Below are 15,093 nucleotides of genomic sequence, written 5' to 3' on the forward strand. Positions count from 1 at the left end.
CCTCCTCTGCCACCTGCAAACTCTTTATTTGGTTAGCAAGCACACCATCACGATTTGAGCACCGACCTTGCACATATTCCATCACTTCCTCCTTTATCTCCCTCTTAGTTTCCCTCAATCTCTTCTTAATTTCACTCACCCCATCTTCCACCTCCTCTAACTTTTGCTTCACCTCTTTTATTTCCTGGTGCGTCTCCTCAATTTCGTCCTCTAAGGCTACCTTGACCGTTTCTATGTGCGTCCTCACCTCCCGGTCCTTTGTCTCCATTACTTCTGTCACCTCATCCAACCTCGTTGTCAGTCTCTCACGTACCATCTGACATTCCCTCTTCGTCGCTATCAAGTCGTCTTTTAGTGCTTTTTGTGTCACCTTTAACCCTCCTAGTACCGCAGTGTTCCTTTGTACCTGCTCCACTAACTCCGTCTGTCCCACCATCAGCTGTTCCACCTCCTGCGTCAGGTCCTCTATGCCCCCTTGTAACCTAGCCGTTTCATTTCTCACCTCTTTCTCCATACGCTTCTCACCTTGCTTTACCTCCTCGCGTACCCCCGAGACCTCCTCGCTTACACCTCGTCGTATTTCCTCCTTCATCTCCTTCATCTCCTTCATCTCCTTCATCTCCTTCATCTCCTTCATCTCCTTCATCTCCTTCATCTCCTTCATCTCCTTCATCTCCTTCATCTCCTTCATCTCCTTCATCTCCTTCATCTCCTTCATCTCCTTCATCTCCTTCATCTCCTTCATCTCCTTCATCTCCTTCATCTCCTTCATCTCCTTCATCTCCTTCATCTCCTTCATCTCCTTCATCTCCTTCATCTCCTTCATCTCCTTCATCTCCTTCATCTCCTTCATCTCCTCCATCTCCTCCATCTCTTTTGTGGATGCCACCCTCATTTGTCCTAATTCATCCCTTTGGGCATCCAATTTGGTTTCTACCCCGATTTTCACCTCCTCTATCTGCTCTCCCATTTGTTTAATTTCCCGGGCCGATTGCTCCCCTATTTCCCGCAATTTGTTTTCCATCTTGTTTTCTAACCCCTCTAACCCATTTTTCACCCCCTCTATCTGATTCTCCTAGGCAGCCATTCTATTTTCCACCCCCGTTAACCCATTTTTCACCTCTTTTATCCCGTTGTCTAACCCCTTTAAATTATTGTCTAACCGTTCACCGGTACCCCTCGCTTCGTCCCTCATTGCTCCCATTTGGCCCCTCAATCGCTCACTATCAGCCCTCGCTTCGTCCCTCATTCGCTCACTATCAGCCCTCGCTTCGTCCCTCATTCGCTCACCCATTTTTTCCATATACCCCATCATCTGCGCCGCGAAGAGGTCCAATTTCCCCAGCGCTGCGGTCTCGGCTGCCGCAGCGCCGCCATTTTGTGCCTCTTCAACCACGTGCGCGAGGGCGCCATTTTGTGCGCCTGATACTCCCTCAACCACCTCCTCATTGCTCTCCTCCATTTCTTCCCTGTGGTCCTGGGTTACCCCTAACCCCTCTTCTAGCTCACCCACCTGCATCTGATCGCCTTGACTATCCATGGCACGATGTTCAATTTAAGATTTTACAAAACAAATTTCGGCCCACTCGTAATTTGAGCGCACGAAGCGCTTCAGGTCCGTTCTCGCTCCTGGCACCAATTGTTACGGACGCGGCTAGGATGTTGTTTGCCGAGCGGATGGCCGCCGCGCCCGAACAGTTACCCTGACTAATCCGATTCCTGAACGTTGGCCAAAATCGCGCCACAGATATTCAATAGGGAAAAGACAAAGGCGACACGGATGTGAAGAAGAAGAAGGAGACAAAAAGGTTTGAAATACGATTATTATTTATTACTATTTACAGGATTGAAAGAAACCAAGGAAGAAGGAAAGATAAGGAAATAAAGCAGAAAGAGGGACGGACCAGAAAGACACAGTGAAAATACCAGCTTAACTAAACAGGCTTAACTTATTACCCAGGACAGAACAAACAAAACAAACTCACGTACGCAAAAGGATCGAAGGGCAGGAATCGTTTGGAGGGATGAGCAGGTGGAATCACAGGGCACAGCGAGCAGGTCCACTCCGGGCGGGAAGCGAGGAGCCGGCAGCTCCTTGTATTCGGCTTTACACCGCACACCGGCAGGGTCACTCGCTGCCCCGTCAGGGTTTCACGCGGCTGGTTGAAACGGGGCTGGTTGAAGCGGCTCTTTGTCAAAGGCTTTTCGTATCTCTCACGCAACAACCACCCAAAGGCTTTCCGTATCTCTCACGCAACTCCGGTGGAACTCTCAACTCTCTCCCGGTGGACTGCCAACCCTCTTACGCACCTGGACTCATCTGCCGTATCTCTGGTGTATCTTTTTCCAGCGATCGTCGCACCCTTCTCTCATTCCTTCAGCGCGGGTGTGACACGCCCTCGTCGGTTTCGGTACTGCCCTCCCCCCCCGTGCTCTGTTTCGTGACCTTGTATGGCAATCCCACGGGCTTGTCTCCTTATTTGGGCATGGCGCCGACGGCACGCCCCTCGTGGCGAGCCACGGGCTTGTTTCCTTATTTGGGCATGGGGCTGAACAGCCCCGCCCTTCGTGGCGCGCCCTGGGCTTGCCTCTCCCTGGCGACCCCGCCCCTCCTGTTCAAACAGAGTACGGAGCACATATTCACTATAGCAGCGAAATGAGAGGGCGCGCACCCCACGCTTGTGAACTGCTTTACCCAGAGATGGAGAGTTTGGCTGGGAAATGGAATTATTGAAGGGGAGCTATTCTTAATTGATTCGGTGCAATGGAGTATTAATTAATGGAAGACAAAGCCTTAGCCTAATACACAGAATAAGGAAATAAACTACCAACAAGGAGGAAATCTATGATTGGCTAACGTGATTGTTGATGACCTAATTACGGGACGCCCTTTTGACCTTTATACACAACGGGAGGAAGGAGGGCGATATTTTACAATGTACTATACAATAAAAAAAACACAATAAAAAAACACCATTCTCATATCCACAACAATATATATATATATATATATATATATATATATATATATATATATATATATATATATATATTATATATATATATATATATATATATATATATATATATATATATATATTAATACAGTACATGTACTAATATATATATATATATATATATATATACTGAAACGCAAAAGAAACTTACCACTTGTTTGAAATGTAATAAAATTGTAACAGTTCAAAATAAAACAAACCAACAATTGCTAATTGAAACATTGGCATTTTATTGATGACATGTCAAGTTTTTGACCAAGATACACCATCTCATCAGTTTGTTCTACAGTACAGAACAGCACAGGGTGCAATGTCAGTCCCCTTTCAATAGCGTGTGTGGCCACCATTGTTTTGGATACAGGCAGTGCATCGTCGGCGTATACTGCCTACCAGTCTTTGGATGGATTGCTGTTGGATTCTGTCCCACTCAGTCCTCAATGTCTGAAGCAGCTCTGCCCGTGTCCTGGCCCTGCCAACTACGCGTCTCCCAAGCTCACCCCACAGGTGCTCTATGGGATTTAGGTCAGGGGAGAGCGCAGGCCACTGCATGGTGTTGATGTTCTCGCCTTGGAGAAATGCAGTGGTAAAGCGAGCAGCATGGGGACGAGCGTTGTCATGCTGAAAGGTTCTCAGTTCTGGGTGGTCTAGCAGGAATGGCAGCAGATGAGGTCGCAGGATGTTATCCACATACCGCTGGGCGTTAAGATTCCCATCCACAACCACCAGTGGCGTCCTGTACCGGCCTGATATGGCGGCCCACACCATCACACTGGGGCCACCCCACCTGTTGGCCTGACGCACGCAACAATCGGCATATCACTCGCCAGTTCTTCTCCAGACACGCTCACGCCCATCAGGACTGTCCACACAGAACCTTGACTCATCGCTGAAAGCGACCTCGTTCCACTGTGCCAAGGTCCACCGCTGATGCTGCTGGCACCATCTCTGTCGGTTGCGGCGATGGGCAGCCGTCATCACGGGGCCTCTGTATGGTCTTCTGGCAGTCAGACCATAGTCATGCAGTCGTCTTCGTGCAGTATCATTGGAGATCCGTGGGTTTGCACGCCCCGGAGTTTCTGCCGCAGTGTGGGATGCTGGACGGAATCGATCCCGCAGGTGACCGGACCATCTGCCTGTCCTGCCTTGCAGTGGTGACTCTTGGCCTCCCTGATCGAGGTCTGTCATCTGCGGAGTTGTGGAGGGTGTCTCTGTCCACCAGGGCCGATATCATCTGGTGTGAACAGCCAAGGCGACGTGCCACCTCACGGTAGCTCAGTCCGCCTTGCAGCATGCCCAGGGCACGCTGCCGTTGATCCCTTGACAATCATGGCATGTTGATTGAAATGCCCATTTTGCACTGGCCTTTTTAAGGCCAATATCAAGACATCACGTGCAGCTCATTAAAATCATCCCGTACCCCTTGGCTAATCACTGACAGTCAAAACGGCTGTTCAATAGCTGTGCTATGAAGTGACCATTGAAGGTTCAAGTGACTATCCGTGACCGTTTTGTCTGACAGTGAGGACACTATTGTCCACAAATAAGTTCACACATTTACTACACGCAGTGTTATTGTTGATATTTAAAGGTTTCAAAGGTGGTAAGTTTCTTTTGCGTTTCAGTATATATTAGTACATACAGTATATGTACTACTACACGGAAGGAGCACACATGCAACAACAACCACAATCTTGACGACAGCAGCAACAACAATTACATGTTATAAATAATCCTTTTTCTTCGTTGTTTTACTTCATTTTACATCCTCTTTGAGACTCGCAGATAGATATGAAGTATGTTTGTGAAGTATGACATGCTGTCTGTGGATTAAGTCCTTCAGCGAAGTGACTGGTAGGCATGACTAGCTATTACAAATCATGCAGCATTCCAGTAAACACTCTCCATTCGTTTGTGAGGGTACACTTTCAAACAAATGGTAATCTGGACCATCAGGTGATGAGGGTTTGTTCAAATGGGGTTGTAAAAGAGCTCCGACTCGATTCAGTAACCAGTTTATAGAAGTTCCACTATTAAAAGCACGATCAAGCACCATCACAACAGTCAATCAATCCCACAGATTTTGATGACAAGCCAGTGTGTTTACAAGTGTACATAGCTGATTCAGTAGCTTTTCGTAGCCTCCTTTGTGTGGTAAGAGGAAATGTTCACCAGACATCTGAAGATATCTGGGTACTGTCGGTCAGGCAGCTGCTCCGCCTTATCTTGCTTCTCCATTTGGTTCAGCAAGGTTTCCAGGAAGATGAAGGGATCTTTGACCCCATAGACTTCTCATTTCTGGCTGTACCGCTGCTTGCTCTGCTTATCTAAATGACAAATGTTAGGTAAACTTGAGCTACTGCCAGTTGCAGATATTTCTCCAGATGTTTTGAGTGATGCCGATCCAGATTTGAATAGCTTACAATCTAGATGACCTACAAAATGGCGGACCAACAGATGGTGACGTCATTAGCTTACGTCAGTGGGAAACATCTTTTCACACATATACACACCACACATATTTTGATTGTGATGTAGCATACTCCTCGCAGAGCATCAGTGCTGCTGAAGCAGTTTTTTGGTAAGGGTCAAACTGGGTGGTTAGCCACTGCCTACCCAGCAGTAGATAGGCCAGGAATTTGTAATTTGTTCATGAATGCTGCCGGCGATAGCTCACCTACTCTTAGCGAAGGATATCGTGGGATCTTTAATGTCCACCAACTGATGTCAGTAGATGGGACGCTCAGTTTAATCTCCATTGCATTGCAAGGACGGCACTCACATTCATGATTTACCCTGCCTGTCAAACACCAGGATGACAGTTTATAGCTGGGTCGGGATTCAAACCCAGGCTAGACAGCTCAGAGGCGAGTGTGTGTACCTTTCGGCCATCCTTTGAGCTCATACACACACACACACACACACACACACACACACACACACACACACACACACACACACACACACACACACACACACACACACACACGTCCACACGGACCATACATTATACAAATGGACATACACACACACAATCTTATGAAGATCAAAAAGAACACATAAGGAGGCGGAATGAATCCGAAACCTGGAGGAGAAAGAGCGACATCTTGAGGAAATGCCCCCAGTAATAATTGATGCAGAAAAAATATGACAACTGACAAAGATGGCAAACTTCAAAAGCCCTGGCCCAGACGGGATCCCAAACTTCTGGTTAAAGCAATGTGATGCTCTCCACGTTCACTACGCTCGGGCATGAAATGAACTTGTCCAAAGTGATCAGATTATGGATGAATGGCTCACAGAAGGTAACACCTTCCTCATCCCAAAATCTGAAGAGATCCAAATACCCCACAAATACCAGCCAATAACCTGTTTACCAATAACATACAAACTTTTAACAGGAATCATCACAGAAATGATGTACCACCACCTAACACAACAAGGAGTCCGAAAGGTGGAACAGAAGGGATGCAAGAGAGGATAATAGACCACCTACTACTAAACAAGGCCATAGTCGAAAATTGCAATATAAGAAGAACCAAATTGTCCACAGCACGGATAGACGATAAATATACTTTTGACAGTGTCCCACATTCATGGATGATAAAATGCATGCAAATGTACAAGATAAATCCCCAAATAATCAAGCTGATTGAGAAAGCCATGGATCTATGGAATACCACACGGATCCTGGAGCAATCAGTGGGGAAGATTGAAATACCAAGAGTGGAATTCGATGTGGCAATTTCCAAGGAGACAGCCTTTCCTGTTTTGCCTGGCCCTGGACCCACTAAGTAACCTCATTAAAGAGCAAGGACACGGATACACCCTAACATCCAATTAAAGAACATCCAAAGAAACAAGAAAGGTGACGCATCCACTGTATATGGATGATGTAAAGCTCTTTGCACTGAATGTTGAAAAATTGGCAGAACAACTGAAATTAGTGAAACGGTTCTCTGACAATATCAAAATGGAATTTCGCCGAGATAAGTGTGCCAAGTGCACATTTGTGCAAGGTGGATGAACAAAAACGGACAACATAAAAATCGAACTAGATACAACAATACAGAAGCTAGGCAAGGAAGCATCTTGCAAATACCTTATAGTAGAAGAGGGCCACAAAATTTGTCACAAAAAATGCGCAGAACAATTACCAAAGAATACCTGTGTAGAACGAGGCTGATACTGAAAACTCATCTCACCTCAAGAAACAAAACCAAAGCCATAAACCAGCTTGCAGTACCAGTGTTCCAGTACAGCTGCGGAATAGTAAACTGGCCACAAGCGGATATCAAAAAACTCGACATCAAAACAAGGAAACTCCTCACTATCCACAAAATGTTCCACAAAAATCAGTACATCCCAAGAATGTACCTGCCAAGGAAAGGAGGAGGTGTCGGCCTCATGGAACTCAATCAAGTGCACAGAGCGACGACTGTAGGGTTAGCAGATTATGTGAAAAGCTCAACAGACTACCGAATACAATTGGTGTACAAGAATGAACATATCAAGCCAGAATAGGTATCTCTCACTCACCTTGCAAAAAACTTCCAAAAACATGTGCGATTATAAGATGTCACTCACCAAACTGAAACAGCAACGAATACAGCCCCAATGATTGAAAAAAAGACAAAATAAAACTACAAGATGAAATACCAGCAAGTATATAGTGACAACTGGGAGAAAGACAAAAAAGCAGGGAAAATAATAAAGAGGTGGACAGATTGGTTCGACAAAGAAGGATCACTGGAATGGCTAAGAAGAGGTCAGCTCAACTGCGATGGAGAACGAATCATTTATTAATGTCCAATACCAAGGACACTCAACAAGGACATTGAGTACCAGTTCACTGGTAATTCCCTGTTTGTCGTTAAAGGCGGCAAAAAGGGTTGGCGTCAGGAAGGGCATCCGGCCGTAAAACATTGCTTCAAAAAGGGGACCGAAAAACAACAACAACCACGGTGCCCGAAAAGGCCAACCCCCGCTTTGCGGGGGAAAATGGCCTCTAAAGGTGGTTTTACCAAGGACACTACACCAATGGCTTTAAAAAGATGGCAGGACTGAGTCAATCAGCCAAGTGTAGGTTCTGCAAGGTAGAAACAGAAAGCACAAGTCACCGATCGGGATGTAAAAAATTCATGTCACAACAGCTGTACACCCAAAGGCACAACAAGGTATGTAGAGCAATCCACTGGCACATCTGCAGAATTTTCAATATCCCAGTTCCACAAAACTTGTGGAAACATGAACCAAAAGGCAAAAGCCATCGTTGAAAACAAGGAAACATACACATACAAACACGCACACACACACACACACACACACACACACACACACACGGACATACATACATACATGCATACATATATGCATATACAGTGCACACATATACACACATACACACCCTAACAACACACACATGGACATACATTATACACATGGACCTACACACGCACACACACATACACACACAGACGTTCATTATACACATGCACAGTGCACACACACACACACACACACACACACACACACACACACACACACGAACATCCATTATACACACGAACATACATACATGCAAATCATAACAATTATTGAACATATCTGCATTGGCCATTGTTTCATGAAGTTCCTGATGATTGATGATTTAAGGTATTTGTTTCCTTCATTTGGAATACCTTATTTCTCTGATAGGCTGCTCATTGTGAATATGTGTATTTTTATCTCTTTTCATTGCTTGTGTTTTGCCGATTGCATGGTTTAATCTCCCTCATCATGACTTCTTAATCCGGTACACATCATTTTATGGAGCCATCCTCTGAGTGTTGAGTTTCCTTTTAGGATTTGTGTGTCGAAGGTTTTTCAGCCCAGCACAATCGAAAGAAATGACAGAGTATCATCGTATCTTTACGAGACTGACAAATGGCGCTCGTTCTCAACTTGTTTTTGCATAATACTGGATCCATCCTTCCGCAGACTTCCTTCCTTCCGAATCGGATTCCGCAGACTCCATAATGACAAATGCTTCTGTTCCCAGGAAACATTGTTTCGAAACAGGGCTTGTGGGAAATTGTCTTCTCTCTTTTACATCATCTTGCAGGGTTTTGAGATTTTCCTTAGACTCTCCAGGTATCTTCCTACATCATCCACCTATCGGATGCACTTGCCATCCAGTAGTTCATGATCATTGTGAGAATGCAAGACCATGGTATACATCCTTTGGTCAAAAACCAGCTCATCAGCAGCAGGTCTTGCCTCCTGTCTGCGTAAAGTTTCCTTCCGAGTTTATTTCTTTGATCTTCGAATGTTGCCAAACAAATCCTCGAATGTACCGAGCAAGTTTCATTTGCACCTCGTTCATAATACCTGTGCTGTCGTCTTTCATGCAATTGTCAGACCAACCGACGTTTTAGGTTTTCTTGCGCACGGCCAATGTTTGGCGTTGGCCTCGGACACCGCCTGTGGTTGGAGTGAACTTGGCGGTGTGGTTTTACTTTCTCGTAAACTGTCTTGTGCCAGCAGCTCTAATACCCACCTTTCACTTCCTCGACTTGCGAAGGAAGGTAAAGCCATCTGTAATTAAACCTCCGGTGCTAACTTAAGACCTTTTATCCAAAGCTCGATGTTAAAGAATCAACCAGTTTGAAAAGAGCTTGTATCGGTTGTTACCTTTACGTTATATTGCCGATTGCGTGGTTTAATCTCCCTCATCTTGACTTGTCATCTTGACATCTTGACTTGTCACATAACTCGTACTTTGTGTCTGCGCGTTTGGGCACTGAAGCCTTATCGCCACCAAATACCCACGAGTACCTTTGACTATTGCTTTGCTGTGAAGTACGTATCTCTCCGCATGCATGCGCAATCCGAGGCAGCATCCTTTTGGCTTCTGTCATTGTCTTGGAAAGCTGGAAAGAGTGAATCTGCAATAAAATATCGACTTGCAATGTCTCTCTCATCTTGTCATTATTTATTGATTACCCCCCTTATTTCCCTATTATGTATCCCCTATTAATTGCTAGCAACGACATCATTATCTCTGAGTGAGGTTGGAGTTGTTTTGAACGCTTGAAGTTTGGGAATAACAATTGTTGGGACAATTTAGATTTGGCGACGATGAATGAACGTTACTCCGAGATGCCATTGCTCTGTGTTGTCCGGCCTGTTCTATAACGGCTACTTTGCCACCTTGGAGCAGGATAGCCTGCTCCAAACTGTTGATGTAGCTTTAATGTCTGTATTTCCAGTTGGCTATATGACTGTGGTCGACAAGTGAGAGTTATTTCCTTTATGGCTGCCATCTTAGGTCAAACACATGATTGGTATTGAGTGTGTAAAGCTTGCTGTCTGTCACCATGACGTTTATGTTCAAACTGTTTTTGTTGTGAAATTATATGAAGCTGTTCTAGTGGTTAGTGATGGTGAGCCTGGAAAAATGGGTTGGTGAAGGCAGCGGCAGGAGCTTAGAGTTGGGATAACGAGGACAGTTTGTATTTACTTTCAGTAGGGTGAATATATAAATTGAAACTCATCTGGCCTTAAATTTCTCATCAATTTGTGACCTCCGCAAAAAAGGTCAAACAGCCGGGCAAGATTGAAGCTGCGTGCAGGCCTCGAGCGGTCCAATCAGTTGCCATCCCCTCTAATAAATAGCACAACCATCTCTGCGCAGTGGGCACCTAGGGAAAGGTTTGGCTATCTCATCTGCACGAAAGACTATCTCATCGTGGCCGAAGCTTCGTCCGCATGCCATCAGGCCGCAGTCGTCGGTAAGGCCGTCGCCTTGTGCATGTCGGAAGTGTGGCTTAGCTCCGTATCTCTGGGTTGCTGTGCACCGTGTGCCTTTGCTTTCTGCTCCCGCCCCCCCTCTTGGAATTATTGCCGACCTATGGCGGCTGCTGTGCCGTGCTCTCCATGTCGTTGTGTTTTGTGGAGCTTTTTCGGTGAGCTTTGGTCATGTGGAGGATGCGGAGTAGCTGGAAGCGATTAATTATGCGCGGTCTGGGAGTTCACTGAGGATTTCTTATTGACTTTCACCATGTCATTGCAGGAAACATCAAAGAATCATCTCCTGGTGCATTGGATCTTGACGAGGATGCATTAGGTGAGTCCGGGTGTCGCATATCGCATTGTGAAAGTTATCCTGGAAATGACATCAAACTACGTTGAATCATTTTTTAGATTTTCTGTCTGTAGTATGTTAAAAATTCTCTACATTCACGATTATCCTGCCAGCACCTCTTAACCAAAATGGTGACCATAGACTGTCTGGCCACACCAGAATTGCTTCAGGGCTCTGGCCACAACAGGGATGTGACGACCCCACATTCACCATTTTTAGGTATCCATTTCACAGTTAATGTTGTTTACATTGCAGGGTGTGTGTATGTGTGTGTGTGTGTGCGTGCGTGCGTGCGTGTGTGTGTGTCAGTTTGTTTTGCAAATACATGTGTGCAAAGAGTATATGAAATTTGGGAAATGTTAAAATTGTTACATGTAATGTTATGAACATGTTACACATTTATCTAATTTCATCTTCATCCATTCCTTACGGTAGATTTTTCCATTGCTGTCCCTGGTACAGCCCTCTTGGACTCGAGCGCATTGAAGAAGCGGGCACAGCTTGCGGGTAAAGCACGACGTCGGCAGCCATCTTTGTCTCATCTCCGTGGAAGCTTCGGCTCGACTGATGGGGACGGAGGCTTGGAAATCTCTGTAAGAAATAGTTTGCCACATTGTATTTCACTCCATATATGTGATTGACTTATGTTGTACACAAATCTAGGTTCATGGACGAGCTAAACAACAGAAGGTATCAGGTTCGACGTCAATAATCTTCCTTTTATTAATATGGGTTGCAACGTCGTATTGTGTTGAATGTTTGCCCAAACAAATTGTTATCAATCGTTGTTATCAATTGGACAGTTATCCAACCAAGATTATCTAGTTTTGTATTTTTAATTAATTCTCTGAAATTTGTAGAATTGTATTTTACTTGGAAGTTGTGGGTTACGGTGTGTAAATAAAGGTGGAAAACATCTCTGATTTAATGCAATTTAATTCCAGGCTATAAGGTGACAAAAGGTGAAATATATATGTATATATGTATACACAAAGAATTAAGTTAAGCACCCCCCCGTTTTTTTACAACCTCGCACATTACAAGTTTGTTGTCGTCAAAACAGTGTAATATACCCATGATATTGCTATATTTTCTGGAGAAGTGATATTATGGTCACATAAAAACATAACAATCATGCCGTTTTCAATATTTTATTCTGAATAATTTAAGGTGAAATTTGTTGGGAATTTTAGGCATATTTTCACCTCAATTTAAGTATGGAGCTATAGGTCCATCACGGACAGTGTGGATGACGTTTATGTTTTCTAACGTACAGTCATTGTTCTGAGAAGACCTCTAGCGATCTTTGCGTCAATAACGTGTGTAGGACCCACGTGATCGGATCACTGACTCAACCCTACGTCTCATAGACCCTGTAAGCCGTCGTATGCGTTGCTGTGGCAGGTTGTTCCATTCCCGATGTAATGCACGTTCCAATTCATCCAGATTGGCTATTGGAGGGACCATCTTCGCAATTTGTCGTCCCAACATGTCCCAAACGTGCTCGAGGGGGTTCAGGTCAGGACTGTACGCAGGCCAGGGGATGGTTGTCACAGCACCTTGCTCCATCCGATCACGTGGGTCCTACACACGTTATTGACGCAAAGATCGCTAGAGGTCTTCTCAGAACAATGACTGTACGTTAGAAAACATAAACGTCATCCACACTGTCCGTGATGGACCTATAGCTCCATACTTAAATTGAGGTGAAAATATGCCTAAAATTCCCAAAAAATTTCACCTTAAATTATTCAGAATAAAATATTGAAAACGGCATGATTGTTATGTTTTTATGTGACCATAATATCACTTCTCCAGAAAATATAGCAATATCATGGGTATATTACACTGTTTTGACGACAACAAACTTGTAATGTGCGAGGTTGTAAAAAAACGGGGGGGTGCTTAACTTAATTCTTTGTGTATATATATGTATATACAGTACAGTGCATTCAGAAAGTATTCAGACCCCTTCACTTTTTTCACATTTTGTTATGTTGCAGCCTTATGCTGAAATCGTTTAAATTCACTTTTTCCCTCATCAATCTACACTCAATACCCCATCTATCTATAATTCCAGTAATCTCTGTGTGTATGTTTGTATGTTTGTATGTTTGTATGTATGTATGTATGTTTGTCTGTGACCGCTGTTTCTCGACAACTACCGGTCCGATATACTTGAAACTTGCCAGGTATATTGCTGGGGACCCGAGGATGTGCCTTTTCAAGGTTTGAAATTAATCGGACAAGTAGTTACCGAGCTATGGCGATTTCTTTACCAAACACCGCAAGCCGTTCGCTTTGGACCAAACCATTTCATGTAAATAGAGGGGGGGGGGGGTTCTGTGGTCGTTGCGAATGGACCAAACCATTCATGTAAATAGAGGGGGGGGGTTCTGTGGTCGTTACTGCCACATGGTTTCAAAGTTTTTTTTTGTTGTTGTTGTTTGCACGCATGTTTTTTTGCACCCACGTACGGGCACGCCCTAGGATGTTTACACACACACACCCCTACACAAATTTTTTTTTTTTTTTTTTTGGCAAGGAACGGGCACCCACGTACGGGCACGTCCTAGCTTATATATAGTACGGGCATGCCCTAGTATTGACAAAGAGAAAACAGGATTTTAGAAAGTTTTGCAAATTTATTAAAAAGAAAAAGCTGAAATATCACATTGACATAAGTATTCATACCCTTTGCTATGACACTTGAAATTTAGCTCAGGTGCCTCCCATTTCTCTTGATCATCTTTGAGATGTTTCTACACCTTGATGGGAGTCCACCTGTGGTAAATTCAATTGATTGGACATGCTTTGGAAAGGCACACACCTGTCCATATAAGGTCTCACAGCTGACAATGCATATCAGAGCAAAAACCAAGCCATGAGGTCGAAGAAACTGCCTGCAGAGCTCAGAGACAGGATTGTGTCGAGGCCCAGATCTGGGGAAGCCTACAAAAAATTCTGCTGCATTGAAGGTTCCCAAGAGCACAGTGGCCTCCATAATTCTTAAATGGAAGAAGTTTGGAACAACCAGGACTCTCCCTAGAGCTGGCCGCCCGGCCAAACCGAGCAATCGGGGAAGAAGGGCCTTGGTAAGAGAGGTGACCAAGAACCCGATGGTCACTCTGGCTGAGCTCCAGAGATCCTGTGTGGAGATGGGAGAAACTTCCAGAAGGACAACCATCACTGCAGCACTCCACCGATCTCAAGACATCTTTCCCAAGACACAGGTATTAAGGAATCAGAGACATCTTGAAGGAGGAAAGTTTCTGTTAAGCAGAACACGTCTGGATTGTCAGAAGCAACCTGTATGGAGAGATCAATCAGGTTTGAGCGAAGGCCCCGGATGTTTGAGGTCCATACCGTTAAGGAAGATGAACGGGGAGCATCGCATACAGGACAGGACAGGGGAGGGGAGGGCTAGGGTAAGATGAGGAAGAAGAGGAGGTAGGGAGAGCTGTTGGTAGTGTGTCGGAGATTTCAGAAGAGCTTGGAGAAAGTGAAGGATGAGGAGAACAAAAGGTTTGATGGTGATTGGATGAGGCACAGTGAGGTGTTGTTTGAGGGGGAGGGGCGGGGGAAGAGTGAGGAAGAAGGTTGGAGGAGATGTAGGTATGAGTTGGAAGGGTGAGGAAGCGGGGAGGAGGCCGCTTTGAGGAGGAGGGGTGAGAGGGGAGAAGTGGAGAAAAATGGAGGGTGGGGAGATTTGAAGGGGAGGGGGAGGGGGAGTTTTGAAGGGGAGGGGTGAGGGGGGAATTTAGGAGGGGAGGGGTGTGGGTGGAGTTTGGGAGGGGCGAGGGGAGAGTTTAGGAGGGGAGGGGTGAGGGGGGGAGTTTAGGAGAGGAGGGGGGGATTTGAATGGGAGAGGTGGTGGGGAGTTTAGGAGGGGAGGGGGGAGATTTGAATGGGAGAGGTGAGGGGGAGTTTAGGAGGGGAGGGGTGAGGGGGGAG

The 15,093-nt window shown here is 45.1% G+C and overlaps 1 protein-coding gene across 5 annotated transcripts in view; it reads left to right on the plus strand.

Moving 5' to 3' along the window:
- LOC137433759 (neurabin-2) overlaps nucleotides 1-15,093 on the plus strand; it is a 286,357-nt gene that overhangs the window by 202,273 nt on the left and 68,991 nt on the right. For 4 of the 5 annotated variants that reach the window (XM_068126043.2, XM_068126045.2, XM_068126046.2 and 1 more), the window contains 2 exons: nucleotides 11,068-11,121; nucleotides 11,575-11,732. In XM_068126043.2, the coding sequence (XP_067982144.2) occupies nucleotides 11,068-11,121; nucleotides 11,575-11,732 (212 nt within the window). The remainder of the gene's footprint in view (nucleotides 1-11,067; nucleotides 11,122-11,574; nucleotides 11,733-15,093) is intronic. The other variant, XM_068126044.2, reaches the window with a different exon arrangement.

The sequence above is a fragment of the Myxine glutinosa genome, chromosome 10 (assembly GCF_964187855.1).
Source record: "Myxine glutinosa chromosome 10, kmMyxGlut1.1, whole genome shotgun sequence".
In the NCBI taxonomy this organism is placed as follows: domain Eukaryota; kingdom Metazoa; phylum Chordata; class Myxini; order Myxiniformes; family Myxinidae; genus Myxine; species Myxine glutinosa.